This window comes from Moschus berezovskii, chromosome 11 (assembly GCF_049115385.1).
Source record: "Moschus berezovskii isolate FMDL1 chromosome 11, NW_MosBer_1.0, whole genome shotgun sequence".
NCBI classification, from domain to species: Eukaryota; Metazoa; Chordata; class Mammalia; order Artiodactyla; family Moschidae; genus Moschus; species Moschus berezovskii.
In genome coordinates, this window is record NC_142470.1 from 89,163,046 (window position 1) to 89,184,776 (window position 21,731).

Here is a 21,731-nt window from a genome sequence, read left to right on the forward strand (position 1 = left end):
AATCTTTTGTCAAAAGCTATCAGTACCTTTTTACTGCCTTGAGGAAAAATTCCAAAATCTTTAAGACCTTTCCATAGTCCCCTCCATGGGGAGTATGAGGGTTAAATAAGTATTTTCCCCTTTGTATAAAAGATTTCTCAGGATGCAACAGTTGAGGGAAACCTAGGATGTGTGATGAAAAGGGTTTTTAAAGACAAAGCTAGTCACAGACACTTGCCTCAATAAATAAATCCAAGCTCCAGCTCTAAGCATGTCAAAAAGCCTATAAAGATGGGTTCTTCTAGCTAGTGTTGTCAGCCTTGAGAAAATACCATCCATACACCACAGATAAGTAATTGAATGACAGAGGTTAATATGCCTGTGGTGACACAGCTTTTGGGCAATTGCAGAAAATTTGTATGTCTAAAAATAACCTACTCTTTAAAAAATTTTTTGGCTGCACCACAAGGCATATGAGAGCTTAGTTCCCTGATCAGGGATAGAACCTGTTGCCTGCAATGTGGGGTGTGGAGTCTGGAGTGTGGAGTCTTAACTACTGGACTGCCAGGGATGTCCCTAAAAGTAACCCACTTTTAATTTAGAAAGGACTGTAATACATAATTTTCACTTGACTCTTACAAAACCCCGAGAGGCATATCATCCTTATTTTCCAGAGACAGAAGTTTGCTTGTTCAAGTCCAGGTGCCAAGTAGCAGAGCCAGGCCCTGAACTTGCGCCCTGGGGCTCCAGGCACATAGCTTTGCCAGCTCCACTTGGATGCTTCTCCCACTACTGAAGAGAAGGAGCTAAATTGTTGCCTCCCTGCTCTAATCCTGCAAGGCTTTTCTGAACTTAAAGATCATTGACAACCACTAGTGGGTGAATTGGAGAAGGCAATGGCAAGCCACTCCAGTACTATTGCCTAGAAAATCCCATGGATGGAGGAGCCTGGTGGGCTGCAGTCCGTGGGGTCGCTAAGGGTCGGACATGACTGAGCGACTTCACTTTCACTTTTCACTTTCACACATTGGAGAAGGAAATGGCAACCCACTCCCGTGTTCTTGCCTGGAGAATCCCAGGGACGGGGGAGCCTGGTGGGCTTCCGTCTATGGGGTCACACAGAGTCGGACACGACTGAAGTGACTTAGCAGCAGCAGCAGCAGTGGGTGAATACAGGAAATGTCTTGTAAATAGGTTGTCTGTGTGGGTGTGTTAGTGTGCATTTATGTGTATCTGTACACATCTATGCATTTATCCTAAACACTTGCAAGGCAACTCTTCTAGTGCAATTTTCCTTGCATTATTTGCCTATTATTTCTGAGGATTGCCATGGTAGAATTTATTCAGCTAAAGGTCTGCAGCAGAGAGTTGGCCTTCTTTCATGCCTACACACCAGAAAGAGGACTAGAAGTTAATCTACTTCCTTTTTCTAGGTTTGAAAAACACCAATCTGTGGGAAGACACTGGTGCTGGAACCAAGTGTGTTCTTGGTACCAACACCTAAAGAGCAAGAAAACATTGGGGGTTACTTACCAGTTGCTACAGCTGACAACATATGAGCTCAGTGAGGAAGCTGTGTGTGTGCTATACCCAAATCCTACGTGCACAGAGCTGTATGCTTTCAATAGCTCCAATACAATAAATAACCAAGTCCCAGAACAGTTACCGGAGAAGGCGGCGGCACTCCACTCCAGTACTCTTGCCTGGAAAATCCCATGGATGGAGGAGCCTGGTAGGCTGCAGTCCATGGGGTGGCGAAGAGTCGGACACGACTGAGCAACTTCACTTTCACTTTTCACTTTCATGCATTAGAGAAGAAATTGGCAACCCACTCCAGTGTTCTTGCCTGGAGAATCCCAGGGATGGGGGAGGCTGGTGGGCTGCCGTCAGTGGGGTCGCACAGTGTTGGACATGACTAAAGCGACAACTTAGCAGCAGCAGCAGAACAGTTACCTCTTCATACTGAGGTAGTACCTCTGGGAATTATCCACCTTTTCAAGGTTGATTGCAAAAATATTTCCATGCCTTACATGGTATTAAGGTTAACTTACTGGAGAGAACTATGTGAATAAAAGGTAATGCATTTCACCTCAAGCTAAGACTATTTCAACAGACTCTAATATAATGGAAATATTTCGGAATGTGGTTTCACTGCCTGCAGGGAATATCTTGCTGTTGTTTATCTTGCTGACTGTTGTCTTCATCATGTAGATTTCCTGCTCAGAACACTCTCAGTGTCCCCACCCTCTAAAGCAGGGCAAAGAACAAAGCTTCTCAGACTGACATTACCTAGTCCTAACCCATCTTCCAGCTGCATCTCCCATGATGCCCCAACAGTTAAGCCAAATCATGCCACTCACTATTTCCCGATGCCTTCTCACTCATGATATGTGGAAAGCCTAGAAAGCCTTCCCACCTATCTCTGCCTATAAAATTCCACTGATTTTTCATGTCCTACCTCAAATACTCCTTCAAGAAACCAATGTGAATCCTATTGTATGTGCATGCTAAGTCTTTTCAGTCGTGTCTGACTCTCTGTGACCCCATGGACTGCGGCCCACCAAGCTCCTCTGTCCATGGGATTCTCCAGGAAAGAATACTAGGGTGAATTGCCATTCCCTCCTCTAGGAGAGCTTCCTGATCCGGGGATAGAACCCAAGTCTTTGATGTCTTCTGCATTGGCAGGCGAGTTCTTTACCACTGGTGTCACCTGGGAGGCCCTTTGAATCCTACTGTAGTCCCCTTGTTATTCTTTTGTAGCATTTGCCACATTTTGCTTTATTTTATAGTGTTTTGTTTCATTGCTGTTCTTCTATTTCATTCTGCTGTTTGTCCATTCATCCAGCAAATACCTAATGAGCACTAATTATGTGTTCATGGTGATTTTGGTCTACTTGAAAAGACAGATTTTATATATATATATATATATATTTTAAAGCTCTTATAATAATGTACAGTAAGTCAACAGTAGAGGACGTGTGGTGTACCTTGGAGCCATGTAAACTGGTTTTTGGTGTCTTGGCAGTGGCTGTTGGGTCCAGGAAGGCTTTCCTGTGCATAATTTTATTTTACCCTATATGAGATCAGGTGCTCAGTGAGTCAGAGACTGCAGAGTGGGCAGGCAATAATGTGTTGGAGTTAATCACCACTCTCATCTGGATAACACTATCTCATCTGACACCACTTTAGAATAAGTCCATTGCTTCTGGAGCACTCCTGGGGCTTCCTTACATGTAGAAATGCTATGGAAGAGATTTTGCAACTTAAAAGCTTTTCCTTCTCTAGCATAGGAACTCTGCCAGTCAGGGACTTTGCTAGAGTTGTTCCCCATAACTTATGGGGATAAGTATGATGTGTTTATTACAGTATGGGCTAAAAAGCTCATGAGTTGAAGAGAAAGCCTTTTTTGAACGTGGAATCTACACATAAATGAAGTTAATCCTTAAAATCCACAAGGTATCTTGACTACTTTAGGAGAAGAGTTTCATGAACACAACTAAATCCTTCAGCCTTTATTTGTAGTCGTCAATGATCAAGAAAAGTGCAACCGCATTTTCGCCATTTGTTAGAAACTGTGTGAATAGGTTTATGCTGATTAAATATATCAGTGACATGCCTGTGGGCACGGTTGGATCTATGGTTCCAAAACATAGCAGGAAAATGAGAGCCTTGAAAAAGGCACCTGTGTAAAAAAACTTGATAAAACTCTCATTTTGTACAGTATGGTAAACTTTACTCTGCACCATACAGCAGGTTAATTTACTAAGACATTTGTGTGTGTGTGCTCAGTCATTTCTGACTCTTTGCGACCTCATGGACTGTAGCCTGCTAGGCTCCTTTGTCCATGGGATTTCCCAGGCAAGACTACTGGAGTGAGTTGCCATTTCCTTCTTCATACTAACTTATGCTTATTTTTACCGTATTTTCCCCTCTTACTGTTCCAAGAGGGTAGTCAGATTTTTGTGTTCTCCTATTTGGGGCTCAGGGTTGCAATGGAGAGGGCAGGGGTTACCTGGCAACCATCCCTCAAGGCTTTGGGAAGTAGGTACTCTAAATCCTCCTTGTTTGAGGGGATTGGGCTCGGCCAGTCCAAAGGGTGATGGAAAAAAAAATGACCTTCCATGACTGGGAAGGTGGCAGTGAGCAGGTAGGTCCCAGTAAGGGAAATGCCTCTGTTCCCTAACAGTTGCCTTGGGTGAGCATCACTTTGGGACAATACCTGGGGTGGTGCCCCTCTGGGTAGAACCTTAAGCATGAGGCTTCCCCACATTTCCAAGATCCCACCATTTACAAAATAGGGGAGCTATTCAGCTTCTAGGAATAACATGGATTTGGACACTGAACAGTGCAGGGGCTCTCCCTGAATGTTGTAGATTGTATAAGGCTCCCGAGGACTGGAGCTGGGAGGGAGGAAGCCCACCAATGAGGGAATTTTACTATCTCAGCCCTTGGCAATTGGCAGTTTGGAGTCAGACTTGATTTGATTTATAAAATAAGGTCATGTGATAAGCCAAGTGACAGAAGAAAATTGTACCCAATACAACTCTGTACATGACAGCAAAATACTGGCCTGGAATGAATGGTCATATATGAGTGGGAGGAGCAGAGCTGTAAGAACTAGTTCCACTGTTTTTATCTTTGTTTTCCCTTTTGTAAAACCCCCATGTGACATTATTTTCAACATGTACTACCTTCTTGGTCCAAAGGTCCGCCAATGAAGCTGAGCAACATCCAAAAGGGCCCCTGGGTGGTGATGGGTAAACCAAAGAAATAGAAGGAAAAAGAATTAAGAAGAAAAAGGAATGAGAAAGCGGAGGAAGTAAGGAGGAGAGAAAGTGACAATTACCTAAAGTAGCAGAAACCCTCTGCAGAGACAGGAGAGATACACAGGTGTGGCGCAAGGTCTCAGGGAAAGTCAAAGGAAGAAACTCCTTTTCCCATATTGCCTCTATTGTCCCACATCTCTTCTCTTTTACTTCCTATTTGGTCAGTACTTGATTATCTTAGCACCTCATCTGCTTCTAGACAACAGATATTGGGTTAACCAAAAAATGTCATAAGATGGTACAGAAAAACCCAAATGAACTTTTTGGTCAACCAGATACTTCATTCCTAGATTCTGGCTAGTCTGGGACAAGGCACTGGGAAGGCATCTGGGCTTGAGACTCACAGAGACCTGGATTTCTGATCTGGCTCTGCCAACTCATGACACCATGTCTGATCACTAGATCTTCAGGAGCTGAGAGTAGTTCTACATTCAGAGTTGCTCAGTCGCTTCAGTCGTGTCCGACTCTGTGTGACCCCATAGACGGCAGCCCACCAGGCTCCTCTGTCCCTGGGATTCTCCAGGCAAGAACACTGGAGTGGGTTGCCATTTCCTTCTCCAATGCATGCATGCTACATTCAGAGTAGGTGTCAGTAAACTGTCCACTGAGCAAAACTCTCAAATGACCTCCCCCTTGTTATTTTACCTTCAGCCCTCTGGGTGGTGAAGACTTTTAGTCCTGCATAAACACTGGCGGGAACTGAGGGTGGGCTAGGAGAGAAACAGAGGGCACTGAAAGAACCCATGGTTCCACATTTACAACTGTAAGCAGCCCTGATCTTCTGTACATCTAATCTAGCAGTTCTCAGATTTCACCAGGCATCAGAGTGCAAGGTCTCCAGACTTCTGATTCTTGGACACTTACCTCCAGAAGGAGCTTAGGGCTCTCTGGGTATACAAAAGACACTCAGCAGGTACATGCATTTATCCTTCCTGGAGTTAAGAGAAGTTGTAATTGTTCTGTCTTCCACTTCACTGTATAAATTGGTGTGAAATTCTGTCGAGACTTGGTAGCTACTTTCGTCCTATCTGTAGACACGTGTCTGTTTGTAATACTAACTCTCTAATATATTGTGTTCTCTCGCTTCTCTCCTCATATATTTGGACAAAGGGATTTTGTTGCTTTTTGCTGGCAGGATTGTTTTACTTCCCTAACACAACCCTAATCATTCTACTCTTCTTTGAAATCCACCCTCCCAGCCTACACTCCTGCAGTTAGTTTCTCTCCCAGAAATTTGAAATCAGGACTGAGAGACATGGTCTGCATGAAGCAGAGTGGGCAGGTGGTGGGGTAGGGGGGTGGGGGCTTGGCCAGTGAGGCAGATTCATAGAGAGGATCAGAGGCACCAATTCTTGAGGTCTTTCTGCCTGGGGTACAGTCCCAGTGAGTTCCATCTGCCCTTCCAGCCTTGGGTTCTGCGAGATACTTCCTGTCCTGCCAAAATCTCCTTTTTCGCTTGCGTAAATTGACCTTGGATTTCTGCTGCTGCTGTTGCTGCTAAGTCACTTCAGTCGTGTCCGACTCTGTGTGACCCCATAGACGGAAGCCCACCAGGCTCCCCTGTCCCTGGAATTCTCCAGGCAAGAACACTGGAGTGGGTTGCCATTTCCTTCTCCAATGTGTGAAAGTGAAAAGTGAAAGTGAAGTTGCTCAGTCGTGTCTGACCCTTAGCGACCCCACGGACTGCAGCCTACCAGGCTCCTCCATCCATGGGATTTTCTAGGCAATAGTACTGGAGTGGCTTGTCATTGCCTTCTCCAGAATTTCTGCTAATTGAGCCTAAATAACCTGCACTGAAATACTCCCCATTGCCCTCATGATGAACTACAGATTGCTGGATACAGTAATGAGCTGTTTGTGATCTGGTGCTTGCTTACCCCTCCATCTCTCATCTCAACACATTTGCTTCCTGCTCCAAACCTCGGTCATACTAAACTAACTTTTTAGCTCTTTCTGTTCTTTAGGCCTTGGAGATGCTTTTTTTCTTTCTGTTTATAACACTCTTTTCATGTTTGCCTGATCAATCCCTGTTTGGCCTTCAGTTATCAGTGTTGGCGTGTCACTTCCTCCAGGAAACCCTCCCAGATACATAACTTTTTTCTCTATATTCTTGGAGTACCTTTAGCTCCCAAGGCCTAGCATTTATAGAACACATCATAGTTGCCTGGTGACTTGTCTTTCTTCCTCTCTAGATTTTGAGCTCTGTGAGGGCAAAGTCTGAGTCTCAATCACTGTTGTATCTGAGTGTTTAATAGTACCTGGTACTTGGCTGGCACCAAATCAGTACTTGTCAAATGAATGAATGATGTGCTTCCCTTGCTATCAGTCACCTGCCCCAGTGGCAGATTAACAACATTGAATAGAAAAAAAATGAAAATTACTTTGGCCTCAAGCTATAGACTACAATTTGGAAATACTCCTGAGGTGAAGAATCAGATATCACCATACTCTGGGAATATTCTATTACTTTCATTGTATCTATCTTTCCCCCCTTTTTAATGACTGTGACAGAGTTTCTAATTAGAGAAAAAACTTCATGCATATATTGACTCAAAAGTTCTGTATCACTAGAGAGATTTTGTGAATAAGGTTGTAATTTAGCATATCGGAAATTCAATCCATTTGAGATCTCTCTAAGAGGTTTCCCCTTGGGTTGTTTAGCACAGACTTTCACAATCACTGAAAACTGTTGTCATGGTAATCATGGAATCTTTCATGATTTTTGAATATGAGTCAATGAAGATACTGGAAACAACCCAAAGGAATTCATACTTGGGTGTGCATTTGTCTCCATATTAGCCCAATCACTGTTTTGAACACACGTCTGCCCCTGGGCCAATTCTCTTGGCTCTCAGCCTTGACAGGAATAAATAAACAACTAATTCCTTTTTAGTATTTCAGGCTAGGAGGCTGTGGATGGCTGCCCTTTTGGTCTCATTTCAACAGGAAGTCATGCACAAACGGCTTAAAGGAACAGAAAAAAAATGCTGCATGAAACATCTCTTCTTCTATTTCAGAATTTTAATGTTGCTGATTTCAAGGCACCCAAATCTAATGTCTATAGAAGTTTCTGTTGTAGAGAGTATAGGACACTGAATGTACCTAAAGTCTTTCTTTTATGGTCCTTCATAAATATACCTTAATCCAAGCCTCCATCAAGTCTACAAATTCACATCCAGGTAGTTCAGTGTGCTCAGAATATTTGAGTGTGAGATTTTCCGTTTATCTAGTCCCATTCTGCTAGTTCCCCCTCCCCCAACATCTGTTTTCTCTTCTTTCCTAATAATAGAACACCTTGCATTTAAGAGGCATGTAGATGCTTGAAATCAAGACATTTCTATCCTCCTGAATGCGGTTCAATGGTATTTAAGTTGAAGTGGTGTATTTGACTTCCTGAACTTATCTTTAAAGGGAGTAAATATGTAATCTTCTTCACCCCTTTCTACTGACTGGAATGTGGACATGCTGGATGGAGCTGGGGTAGCTATTTTGGACAATGAGTTGAGAGCCATGTTGGGAAAAGCAGAACAGCAAAATAGAAGGAGTGTGGGTCCCTGAAGATTGTGAAACTTCCATAAAACCCTAGACTATGTTTATAAGAGAGAGAAAGGAACTTCAGTCTTATTTAATCTATGGTTATTTTGGATTTTCTGTTGTCTAATCTTAACTAGAAGCCAAAAATGAAATTAATTATTCCTCTTATCACTGACGGAGTGTGAAATTTTTTGTGAGATTACCCACTGATCCCAGGGCATGCTGGAAGGTGGGCAGCTCTGCTGGACTTTTGCATTAGCCAGACTGAATTTTCTGGTATGGGGAATTGAGACAGCATTTCCATGGCAGAAAAATGCCTATTTCGGATTAGTCATAGAGACACAGTGTTGTCTGGCCTTGTATGTGCATTTTGAATTTTTCTAATATAGTGAAACATATCTACCCTAAAATAACTTGTATTTCAAATGCTTTTTGGAATAAAATAGACAACAAATAATGGACTTCTCTGATGGCTCAGTGGGTAAAGAATTCACCTGCTAATGCAGGAGACACAGAAGATATGGGTTCAATCCCTGGATCAGGAAGAACCTCTGGAGAAGGAAATGGCAACCCACTCCAGTATTCTTGCCCGAAAAATCCAATGGACAGAGAAGCCTGGTGGGCTACAGTCAAAAAGGTACTAAGGATCATAACTAATTAGTCTGAGTGCAAAGTAATTGAGATAATAAAATAAAACTCAACCCCAAAACAAAAAAACCCCCAAACTTTCCAAATTAACTGAGACAAGTGTGACAGTCTTCCACATGGAAGACACAAGTCTTGTACTAGTGAGGAATTGCAGCTTTACTTACTGAATTTGGGCCTTTTCATTTTCTTCGTCATTTCTTGATTAGAGTGTATTCCGGTCACCAGCAAAACTACATGAAGAAAATGAAAAAATCTAATCAGTATTATTTCACTAAATACTTCCTCTCTTTTGACCTTTATACTTGCTTCAATCACATGTTGAAGTATTCTCATTAGTGAAACTAATTTCCCCTTATTTTATGGTTGAGGAAATAAGATGTATCATTTGTGCTTTTCTTAGCCTCTGCTGAAAGGGCCTTTCAAAAATATCTCTTGGATATCTGTCCTTTGTTTAGTTGTCTTTAAATTTCACCACACCGACTCCACCATCTTTACTTTCCAAAGACAGGAACATAGGTCTAGAGAAGTCCACTGATTTGCTTGGACCCAGGAATGAGTGATAGAGGTGGGATGAGCACCCAGGCCCTTCCTGTGCTCTTTCTTCTGTTCCACACTAAGTTTCCTTTGAGCCTTGTGTTTTTAAAATATAACATAGACCATTTTTTTCTTATTACCGAAATAATAGATATTACTGGTAGAAGGGTATAAAAAATGCACAAAAACAGTATTACAGAAAATATAGATGAAAGCAAAAGTGTAATATTTTCAGGCTTTTTCTGTATGTGTGTATTCATATGGGTGCTTTTAAACAAACTTTTGATGATGCTTATACTGTTTCAGTTCAGTTCAGTTCAGTTTAGTCACTCAGTCGTGTCCGACTCTCCGCAACCCCATGAATCACAGCACGCCAGGCCTCCCTGTCCATCACCAACTCCCGGAGTTCACTCAAACTCATGTCCACAGAGTCGGTGATGCCATCCCGCCATCTCATTCTCTGTCGTCCCCTTCTCCTCCCGCCCCCAACCTTTCCCAGCATCAGAGTCTTTTCCAGTGAGTCAACTCGTCGCATGAGGTGAGCATCAGTCCTTCCAATGAACACCCAGGATTGATCTCCTTTAGAATGGACTGGTTGGATCTCCTTGCAGTATGTTTACAAGGTGTCATAAACATATCGGTTTGGTCAAAGAGTTCATTGGCATTCTTGACACCATCTTATGGAAAAATCCACACGAACTTTTTGGCCAACCCAATATTTCTACTTAAAGATATGTAGAGACCTTTTTTTTTCCAGTCATTCAACGTTTCTCCCATAATAATCTTAACTGCCTGCAAAATATTGCAGTGCACGGATGTATCATAATTTAGCCAACCCCTTATTTAATATAAATAGCTTCCTCTTTGCATGGATTTCTCATTATTTCCTTAAAATAACATTCCAAATACAATTTCTTGTCTGAAAGATATGCCCACTTAAATTTTTGACATATATTGTGAAAATTTCTCAGAGCAATTTTTTTGTTGATAATGTCTGAAAATTCTCATTCCTCTGTACGTACCCTAATTGTACTGGTAAACAGAAAAGCACATTTTTCCTTTCAAAAGGCTATTCAGTCTCTATTCTTATTCCTTCCTCTCCAGGAATTCTTCTACCTTACCTACCCAAAGATGGTACTGCTGTAACGTACTTCCATTTTAGCCACTCTTTTGAGAAACCCATTTTCTGGATGGAGTTGGGATTCTGGAGGTGAACATGAGGCAGTAGAATAATTAAAACAGGCATTTTACTTCCTACTTTATGAGCTGTTTAGAATTTTTATTTAACAGAACATAGATGCTTGATTAAGGCATAAATCAGGACTTAAGAATTCTTTAATTGGCAACTACCTTTGAAGGAAAAAGTGGCAATGTCACCAAGTGTTGATTAAGCAAAATTTTTATATATCTTATGATTCTCTAGCTAGGCTGTGCCAGTGATGTACCTCCTGAATTATCCCCAGTTCTGACTGTTTAGCACTCGTTGAGGCCTGGACAGTTGACATACCATGTCCTGCAAGAACAGAACCATAAAAGAGAACTGAGTGAAAACCAAAAGTCTAGCCAAGCAGAATGAAGGCAGACATTTTTCAGGTGTTATTTACTTCTGGGGTTTGGGTGGGTGTGAGTGTCCTGGAGGTCTGACTTTTATAGTAGTCTCTGTGTCATTTAACTCTGTCCAAAGACCACATCTTCATTTTATACACAAAAATAAATAGCTAGAATTCTAGAATATTTTTAAAAAAGGATAATAAATATATAGAAAAAATGATGACAGTTAAGCAGAAAGAGCTAAATAATAATAAATTTGGTTATCAGTTTTTAGTGGAAAACCAAGTTCTGTCCTTCTGGGGCTGTGTGCCTGTGGCGAGTGGTTTATAAGTCTCAGTATCATTAGGACTATAAATATTTCAGTAAGACCACCCCATCACTCGCTTTTGCTCACCCAAGACCCTCCAGGCTGAAAACATACAGAGAGTTCAGTTTTACAGCAGTGGTTAATAAAGTCATTATTTCCAGTGGTAGACAGAGGCCCTCCCCTCAGCTTAGGTGCTTGTTAATTAAAGCTGCCCAGAAACCATTCCTCAACGGGAGGGCTGGTCAATAAGGCTGCAAAAGTGCTTGTTCCCTGAAGCAAGTCTTCATTCCTCATCATTAGGGCCCTTCTTGGTACCTTGGAATTGCAACGGAATCCTATTGCATGTAGAATTGGGGTGAGAGGAAAATCTGTCTCACCCCAATGAGAACAGACAGAACACAGAGATGGATGACTGATGCTCACTTCAAAGTCAAAGCAGAACACAGGTCTGAAAGCACTTGCGTGGGAGTAGTTAGTTATCTGGCCACTGAGGCCATTAGAATCTAGAGGCTTTGAGGAGATCAAGTCTAGAGTCTGAAGTTCCAGGGCAATCATGATTTACCAACTCTGCGACAATACTTCGCAGTTTTAAAAAATTCAGTGTTCCAATTTTGATTAACATGAAAAGTTCTCACCTTTCACTAGTCATGCTTGATATTTCAAAGCAAAGTAAATATTAAAATTATTTTTTCAAATAAAAGTTTTCCTCTACTTCTCTTTCTCTCTAATGTGGCCATCAGGATGGTTAAGATGGCTGAGGTGCAATTGCTTAAAACTTCAACAGTTTAAATACATTATCATCCAGATAATTTATAAAGAAAATACAAATGAGTTAGCTTGAAACAATGTTAAATCTCATTAATGATTAAAATATGCAGGCTAAAGCAAAATGACATTATATTTTATCATATTGTATACTGAATATTGAACTCAGGATTATAGTTATTCCTGGCATGAATTTGGGATTAGGGCAGTCCAGTACACAGTTAGTAAATTCTGAGCAGGTATAGTCATTCTGGAAAGCCATGGGCAATACATTTCAGTAGCCTTAAAAAGGATTTCTATTCTTTGTCCTAGAAAATATATACCTAGTAATATATCCCAAGTTATAATCAGAAATATCCAACTAGGATCCAGTTAGTCCATCCTAAAGGAAATCAGTCCTGAATATTCATTGGAAGGACCGATGTTGAAGTTGAAACTCCAATACTTCGGCCACCTGATGTGAAGAGCTGACTAATTGGAAATACCCCGATACTGGGAAAGATTGAAGGTGGGAGGAGAAGGGGACGACAGAGGATGAGATGGTTGGATGGCATCACCAACTCAATGAACATGAGTTTGAGTGAACTCTGGAGTTGGTGATGATGGGGTTGCACAGAGTTGGACACAACTGATCAAGTGAACTGAATAAAAAATATAGACAAAGATTTAGATGTATGTAAAAGATGTTCATTACAGCATTATTTCTTTTCCTTTCTATCTTTTTTTTTTCTCAACTGCACAGCACTGCATGCAGGATCTTAGTTCTCCTACCAGGGATGGAACCTGAGCCTCCTACAGTGGAAACACTGAGTCTAAACCACTGGACCACCAAGGAGGTACCAGAGCATTATTTCTAATAGCAATCTGGAAGTAATGAAAGGTTGGACGTGTCCCAACAATAGGGGAATCCTAAGCATTTCTTAGGGCTTCACAGGTGGTTCAGTGGTAAAGATTCCGCCTGCCAAGCAGGAGAAGCAGTTTGATCTCTGAGTTGGGAAGTTTCCCTGGAGATGGAAATAGCAACCTGCTTCTGTATTCTTGGCTGGGAAATCCCATGGGCAGAGAAGCCTGGTGGGCTCCATGGAATCCATACAGTCCATGGAGTCACAAAGAGTCTGACATGACTTAGTGACTATAACAATCAAAGCACTTATTACGAATGATGTGTAGCAGAAGATTAAGTGACCTGGAAAGCGCTAATCGTAATCTTGATTCTGACAAAATTAGAACATATACAGAGAGAAATACCTGGAACAAAAATATCCCCAAATTTTAATAATGGTGGAATTATAATTCCTATTTTATATTTTCTGTTTTTCCCATTTCAAAGTATATTTCTTATATATATATATATATACACACACACACATATATAATATTCTATATTTTTTATAGAATGTTTCTTTTCTTGTTAGAAAAAGACAATTGTTCTTTAATTTGTTCATATTGATATCATATTGATGTAATAATGAAAAATACTTTCTAAAATCATTGGCATGGTTAATAGGCACTCGTGTTCCACTTTTCCTGTTGGTAACAAATTATAATCAGAATCCATTTACATTCAAGGAAAGACATGAAGTGCTAGAACATCTAGCCAGTGATCAAATTAGTAAATCCTTACTGAATGCTTAACATGTGTCCAGAACTTTGATAAGAATGCCTCATTCTAGCCCATCAACTTCTTGTTTGATCCCTTAGTGCCACTCAGGATACTAACTAGGGTGGTGTTAACAAGGACTCTTTCCTTGACAACTTTAGTCAGGCTCCTCTAACCCCTCTTCTCAATGAGGCTTTGACCCTGGGCTTGTGTGTCTGTCCTTGTAGGGCCTCCATCATGTGGTTTTAGCAAGAATCTTGTTTAGAAAGAATCTTCCACTCTTGATATCTGATCATTCTGGTCTGCCTTTAGCAAGAATACTGTCTAGTTAGTTTTGCAAGAATCTCCCTATTCCCTTGCTATCCTTGCAGTCTTTTCCATTCCCTGACCTCTGCAACCTGCCTCTTGGCTAGAAATCCCCATTTTTTCTCGTTGTATTCGGAGTTGAGCCCAGTATAACACTGACCTCTCCTTTCCCCTCTTGCAGTGGTTTTTGATTAGAATCTGTTTTTACTGCTTTAAATACTGTCCAGCTCTGGTTCTCTTTAACAGTGTTCACAGTGCCTTCCTAAAAACTGACTTATAATGCAGATCATTTAAAATCAGCTCAAATTTCCTCTATGCTTCGATTTGGAGTTGCATATTCAATGAAACATCTACCATCAAATACATCAGAGCTCCATGGCAGAAACAGGACAACTTATTCTCTATAATCACATAAATCAATAAACTATGCTTCATATCACTGAATAGTGAAGCTGGGAGGAGCTTTGGAGGTCATCTTTTTATTTTATAGAAAAGAAACCAAGGTCAAGGTTGATATCTCAGATAAACCTCCTGTTTTGGAGGGGGTGGGGACAGAAGTTGGAACCAGAATGCATGTTTCTGGTGCAGCCTTAGGCTTTTTAGGCTCCTTTCTCCCCATAAGTGCAGCTGTTGATTTACGTGGTGCTCTGATGACAGTGGGCAGCATAAAACTCTGCTATGTCATAAATTTACACATATTTAGACCGACCATGCTAGCTCTGATATGTATTGATTAAACACTTAATTGACATTAATTTAGAGGGCTTTTGGGGGATCACTGGCAGGTTCTGCGTGATATGGTGATTTGTGATAAATACACATTTTGGCCTTTTGGCCAAGTTCCTGGCTAACAGCTCCCTAAACCCCTGGAATATCCTCAGTGATAAGAGCAATGGGAGCATCTTTTGTTATAATATTTGATTTCTTGTCCTCAGTTCCTGAAATCAGAGTCATAAAGGTGAAATGGATGTCTTGTTACTCATAACAAGCCCCTTTTAGTTACAACTGTTTATGTTAATGAGGTGGCTTTTGAAAATCCCTGAAGATGACGGAGCTGGTTGCCAGGGGAACAAACCCAGAAGAGGGTTGGAATTTATTCCCATCTCCTGATTTCCCGGGAGGAAAGAGGGGCTGGAGGTTGAATCAGTACCAATGGTCAGTGAGTTAATCAATCATGTCTGTGTAATGAAGCCTCCATGAAAACCCCAGAAGAGGGGGTTCAAAGGGCTTCCATGTTGAGAAGCCAGAGCTCTTCTGTGTGCCACTGTGCTGGGCCCAAATTCCATGGGGACAGAAGCTCCTTTGTTCAGTACCTTGCCCTGTGTGTCTCTTTTATCTGGCTGTTGACATGTATCCTTTAACATCCTTTGTAATAAATTGGTAATCTAGTGAATAAACTTGGAGAAGGCAATGGCAACCCACTCCAGTGTTCTTGCCTGGAGAATCCCAGGGATGGGGGAGCCTGGTGGGCTTCTGTCCATGGGATCACACAGAGTCGGACACGACTGAAGTGACACAGCAGCAGCAGTGAATAAACTAGTTTCCTTAGGTCCGTGAGCTGCTCCAGAAAATTAATCAAACCCAAGGAGAGGGTCATGGGAACCTCTAATTTGTGGCCAATCTATCAGAAGAGGAAGTGACAACCTGACTTGCAGTTGGCATCTGGAACGTGTGTGTGTGTGTGTGTGTGTGTGTGTGTGAGACAGAGAGAGAGACTGAGCCTTTACCTGTGGAATCTGATGCTATCTCCAGGTAGATGGTGTTGGAATTGAACTGAGTTGTAAGACACCCAGCTGGTGTTGAGGAATCACTTGGTGTGGGGGAAAAAACTCACAGAGGAATTGTGGTATGCAGAATCACACTCAGATTCTGAAACCCGAAATATCCAACATCCCTGAGAGAATACTTTATTTGGCAATGCTTTTTGAGTGGCTGTAAGATGTGCTGAGGACTTAAAATGCAACAATGAGCAAGACACAGCCCCTGCGCTTGGTGATGCAGTGTCGGGTAGCAGACTCCTGATGAGATGAGTGCAATATGACAAGGTTATAATCAATACAGGGCTCCAGGGAAGCTCACAGGAAGATGATCTGATCAATTGGAGGGCAGAGGAAGCTTCTGGAGGACTGTTAGGCTGTGCGGGGGTGAGAGGAAAAGTATGCTAGGAAACGGAACCACATAGTCAAAGTCCGGGAAGGAAATGACTCGACTTTCAGGGGAATGAGAGGATCAGCACTTTCCAGGTCCCTGGAAGCCAGGATTGGGCTCTGTGATTGAGAGGAGAGCAGGAAAGGATGGAAAGAGCCATATCAGAGAGGCCTCGTCAGCAAGCAAAGCGCTTTAAGAGGCCTGGGCTCCACCGTAAAGATGAAAGGAAAACATTGTGTTGAATCAGGAGAGTGGAATCAGATATGGGCTTTAGGGAGGTTAATCGGGGTGTGGTGGAGAATGAGTTGGATAAGGATGTGGGACAGGGAGGCTGTCACAGTGCTGAAGAGGGTTATGGGGAACTTGAGAGAAATGGTCCTGGGATGGAGACAAGCAGATGCATAAAGAGATGTCTGGGAGGGGAGCATATAAGGACATAGAGAAATTTGTAATAGGAATCTCCTTTTTCTGCTTTGATTTCTTACTTTTGGAATGAGCCAACCCTTAGGGGAGATGGATTTTGCCAAAGGACAGGTTGAGAGGGGCAGGTCAAAGAAGGACAGTCAAGTTCTTGGTTCCACAATGTGGGGGACATGGCAAATGGGAACTGGCCTCAGGGTTTCTGTGTTTTGTTCTGTTTGTTTTACTGTGGCTAAATCCTTCCTATTCCTGACCTCCTGCCCCACCATGTCCACCTCTACTAACCTATAGATTAGTAGACAGAGACAGCCTCTCAGAAGGGCAAGGTCCTCAGAAGGGAACGAAGGACCCTGTGCTCTTAACATGAATATTCCTTGCTAAGTTAGTGGGAAGAGTCAGAACAAGATTCCCCTCGCCTCCCAGCCAGTCTCCTACCCGCAGGCCAGGAATCTCCTTGCCTTTCCCGCTGTGTCACCTCTTCCTTCTCCAGTCCTCTGTTCTGCTATGTAGACTCCCTCTGCAGAGACCTTGTGCATTCTGAGTATATTATGGCTTGAACTGTGTCCCTTCCCTCCTTCCTAAATTCATAGGACTTCACGTTGAAGTTCTAGCCCCCACAACCTCAGAAGATGACCTTGATTGTAAATAGAGTGGTTGCAGATGGAATTAGTTAAGTTAGGATGAACTCATGTGTGGGCTCAGTCATGTCTGACCCTTTGTGACCCCATGGACTATAGCCTGCCAGGCTCCTCTGTCCATGGAATTTTCTGGGGAGGAAAATGGAGTATGTTGCTGTTTTCTTCTCCAGGAGATCTTCCTAACCCAGGGATTGAACCCCTGACACGAGCATTGGCAGGTGGATTCTTTACCACTGAGTCACACGGAAGCCCAAAGGTGAGGTCATACTGGGCTCCTAATCCAGTAAGACTTGGGTTATAAAAGGGGAAATTTGGATATAAACACAGACACACACAGAGGGAGAGTGCCATGTGAAGTGAAGGCATAGATTGGGGTGAGTCCAAGGAATGCCAAAGATTGCCAGCAAACTACCGCAGCTAGAAGAGAGGCATAGAACACATTTCCTTCTGAAGGAATTGGCCCTGCTGACACCTTGATTTTGGACTTCTAGCCTCTAGAATTGTGAAAGAATAAAATTTCGTTTTTCTAAGCCACTGAGTTTGTGGTATTTTGTTATGGCAGCGCTAGCAAACTAATACTGTCTAAAAGGCCTTTGTACCCTTCCCTGGTAATAGCTTCACAGTGACCTATAAGGTCACCCTGCCTGACACAGAGTGGCCACAGCCCTATAGGGTCAAGATTAATAGAAGATTACCCTTGTGCTTAGTGCCAAAGCCATCATCACTTTTCTTTCCTTCAGCAGGTTTACCTGCTGCTCCTCAAGGGCCTACCCCAAATTGTGTTCTCTGGTGATAAGTTTAAAGGATTTCATCTCTAAAAGTATGAGTTGCCAATGGTACATCTAGATAGCAAATTGCAAAGCAGAGACATTACTTTTTCGACAAAGGTCTGCATAGTCAAAGCTATGGTTTTGCCAGTAGTCATGTATGGATGTGAGAGTTGGACCATAAAGAAGGTTGAGCACTGAAGAACTGATGCTTTTGAACTGTGGTGTTGGAAAAGACTCTTGAGAGTCCCTTAGACAGCAAGGAGATCAAACCGTTCAATCCTAAAGGAAATCAGTCCTGAATATTCACTGGAAGGACTGATGCTGAAGCTGAAGCTCCAATGCTTTGGCCACCTGATGCGAAGAGCCGACTCATTGAAAAGGACCCTATGTGTGTGTGTGTGTGTGTGTGTAAGTTGCTTAGTCATGTACGACTCTTTGCGACACCATGGACTATACTGTTCATGGAATTCTCCAGGCCAGAATACTGGAGTGGGTAGCCTTTCCCTTCTCCAGGAGATTTTCCCAACCCAGGGATCGAACCCAGGTCTCCCACATTGCAGGCAGTTTCTTTACCAGCCGAGCCATAAGGGAAAAGACCCTGATGATGGCAAAAATTGAAGGCAATAGAAGGGGACGACAGAGGATATGATGATTGGATGGCATCACCGACTCGGTGGATATGAGTTTGAGCACATTCTGGGAGATAGTGAAGGACAGGGAACCCTGGCATGCTGCAGTGCATGGGTTCACAAAAAGTCGGACTCAGCAACTGAACAACAAAAACAAGATCATGTCAGAGATGAGGATTATTATTTTTTTTGGGGAAATTAAGAAATAAGTTTCCTAAATTCAGAATCTGTCAATATGCTTTATTTGAAATATTTGCCAGTTGCTGAATAATATACACACACACACAAATATGTGTTTATGTATGTATGTTTAATATGTAATATGTAGATATACATCTGCAATATATACTTGCTTTATGTAAAAAAATATATAGACATACATCCTGAATGTGATCTACATTTAACATTCTCAGTTAAACATCTCTCCAAAATGTTTATCCTAAAAAGATACACTGAACTGTTTATATGCTCTGTCCTGGATTAAACTTCTTGGCAAGATTCTTTGGACATTAGGGGAATGTTAAAAGCGTATCCAGATACACATATAAAAGTACTTACCAAGGAACATTTCAATAACAGATGCCTTCATAGTGAGGACAACAATCCCCATAAATATCAAAATGGCACCCTAGAGAGGAAGAAACAATAACATCATCATGTTTCAGCCAAGAGTTCTGAATTGCGTGCAGAGTGTAGGGAGGGGCAGCCTCATTTTGCATTGCCCTCTAGAGTCAAGATTTCAGGCTGTGGCTCTCTGTAAACAACACGTGGAGATGGTGGAGATCAGCTGTAGTGGTACCCAGAGAGGCTATTCTCAGAAAACCCATTCTAGCCGCCAGCCTCTTCTTCAGAGATGTGGTCTTAGACTAAAGAGGAAACAATTCCGCAATTTCCTGACTATGTTCAACCAGTTTTCAAATTAGGACAAAAATCACACTTATGGTATTTACAGAACATTTTTAGGTTACAAACTGTTCTAGATTACAAAAGCGATTCATTCACTGTTTATTCAATAAACATTTACCAAACTCCTATTATATGCCTAGGGATGAGTTTATAAAAATTGAATTAAAAAATAGTTCTGCTCTTAAAAGACACAGTTTGATAGAAGTGAGAAAACATACGTGGACAGAATTGACCCTAATATTAGAGAGAGTGCAGGCCCCAAAAGGGAGAATAAGGGGACTTTATGGACCAGTGGTTCTCAAATTTAGCCATATATTAGTATCATCTGGGAGTTTTGAAAGGCCCTGATGCCCGGGCTGCATCTCAGACTAATTGAATCAGAATCTCTTGAGAGTGGGGTCTATCTAGGCATCAGGCTTTTTCAAAACTCCACAGGTATTTCAATGTACAGCCAAGTTTGAGTGATTTAGAACAAGGCTTCCTAAAACTTAATGTACATATCTTGGAATCTTGTTAAAATTCAGATTCTAATCCAGATTGCCAAGAAGTCCCCAAGAATTTTAGAGAAAAGAGAGATTATGTCAGCTGTGGGAATAAGAGAAAGTCTCGTGAAGGTGGCAGCAACTGGGTTAACTCTGAGAGATGAAAATAGGAGACGAAGGGGCTCCCAGTTGAGGTCAACAGCAATTAAAGATGCTCAGAGGTTGGAAAGCACAGTGGATACAAAGATGCTATTGACCCATAGGGGTTCCAACTTCTCTTAAGGCTATGAGGAAACCTTAGGTTTATTCATACCACCGTTAATTGAATGAATACTGTGCACACTATACTGTCTAGAATCTGCACAGTAAGCAAAGGAGCAGATTTTATGATCCCCGTTGAACAAATGAGGAAACGAAGGTTTAGAAATGTAAATTAGAGGTTACACACATGGTAACCAGGCAGTGAGTAGGATTAGAATGGAGGTGGCAGTAGGTGGGAAGGATCTACTCTGGGCTTAGGCCATATGGAAGAATATGGTCTGTAGAGAATTTAAAGACTTAAAGTTGGTCTGCTCTTTATTATCCTTATAAACTAGCAATTCTAAACAATGTCAGTGATAAAGCTCTCCTCCTCTCTGGGGCAGATGGCCCCCACTATATTCACTCCCCACCCCCTCACCCCCCGCCTGCCACTGCTGAGTGGCTTTTAGGTTTTAGCTGGCATTCATAACTCTACCCCATGCTATGTCCACTGGTGTGCTAAGAAACCTGCTGTCTGGAAAAGAAGCTCTGATTTAAAGCATTTGTCAATTTCTGTGGCATAAATCCTCCCACCGTGGGTGATTTTGAAGCCACCAAAGTGATGTCACTGCCTGGAGATTTGGAAAGACAGAAACACAATCTGGTACTAGCTAAGTCTAGAGCAGGCATATAATTAATATGTAGATACACTTCAAAAGCAATTATTAGATTATAGCTAGGGTAGTAATACAAGCACTTGATACTATCAACTTAAATAAAACTGGTAGTTGAAAGGCTTTATTACAAACAAATTAGGCATCAAGAGTAACCTCAAGTAGAACTGTCCCTTTGATAATTTCCAGCAACAGCTATAATGTGTTAAATTTCCCAATTAAGGTAGTTGACCACTAGCTAAGTAAAAGGAAAATGGTTTTTTCCTTCAAAATAGAAATAATCATACCCTGTATATGATTGGCAATTTGATACTTAATTAGCTGGGTCATATTTTGGAAATAATGTGATAACAAGTCAATTTTTTATTTTTATTTTTGTCTTTTACTAGTTTGAGAAGCTTCAGATCAGCTCACATGTTTTCAGGCTTAAAAATTTAACTCTCCTGTTGGGATAAATGCAGGATATTAATCTGCTTCCTGACCTACCTAACTAGCTTCACCAATTGGCTGTTGCCATCTGGCACTGGACTTTAAAAAATTTTTTTAATTTATTTATTTTTTCATTGAAGGATAATTGCTTTACAATATTGTGTTGGTTACTGCCATACACCCACATGAATCATATACATATGTCCCCTTCCCCTCCCACTTGGATCTCCCTCCCGCCTCCCACCCCATCTCACTCCTCTAGGTGTCACAGAGCACACTGGTTTGAGCTCCCTGAGTCATTCAGCAAATTCCCACTGGCTATCTATTTTACATATGATAATTTAG

The 21,731-nt window shown here is 41.8% G+C and overlaps 1 protein-coding gene across 2 annotated transcripts in view; it reads right to left on the reverse strand.

Moving 5' to 3' along the window:
* VIT (vitrin) overlaps positions 1 to 21,731 on the reverse strand; it is a 129,542-nt gene that overhangs the window by 83,610 nt on the left and 24,201 nt on the right. For both annotated transcript variants that reach the window (XM_055400862.2, XM_055400861.2), the window contains exons 2-3: positions 19,214 to 19,283; positions 9,152 to 9,217 (exon numbers count right to left, since the gene is read on the reverse strand). In XM_055400862.2, coding sequence (XP_055256837.1) covers positions 9,152 to 9,217; positions 19,214 to 19,265 — 118 coding nt within the window. In that variant the 5' untranslated portion in view covers positions 19,266 to 19,283. The remainder of the gene's footprint in view (positions 1 to 9,151; positions 9,218 to 19,213; positions 19,284 to 21,731) is intronic.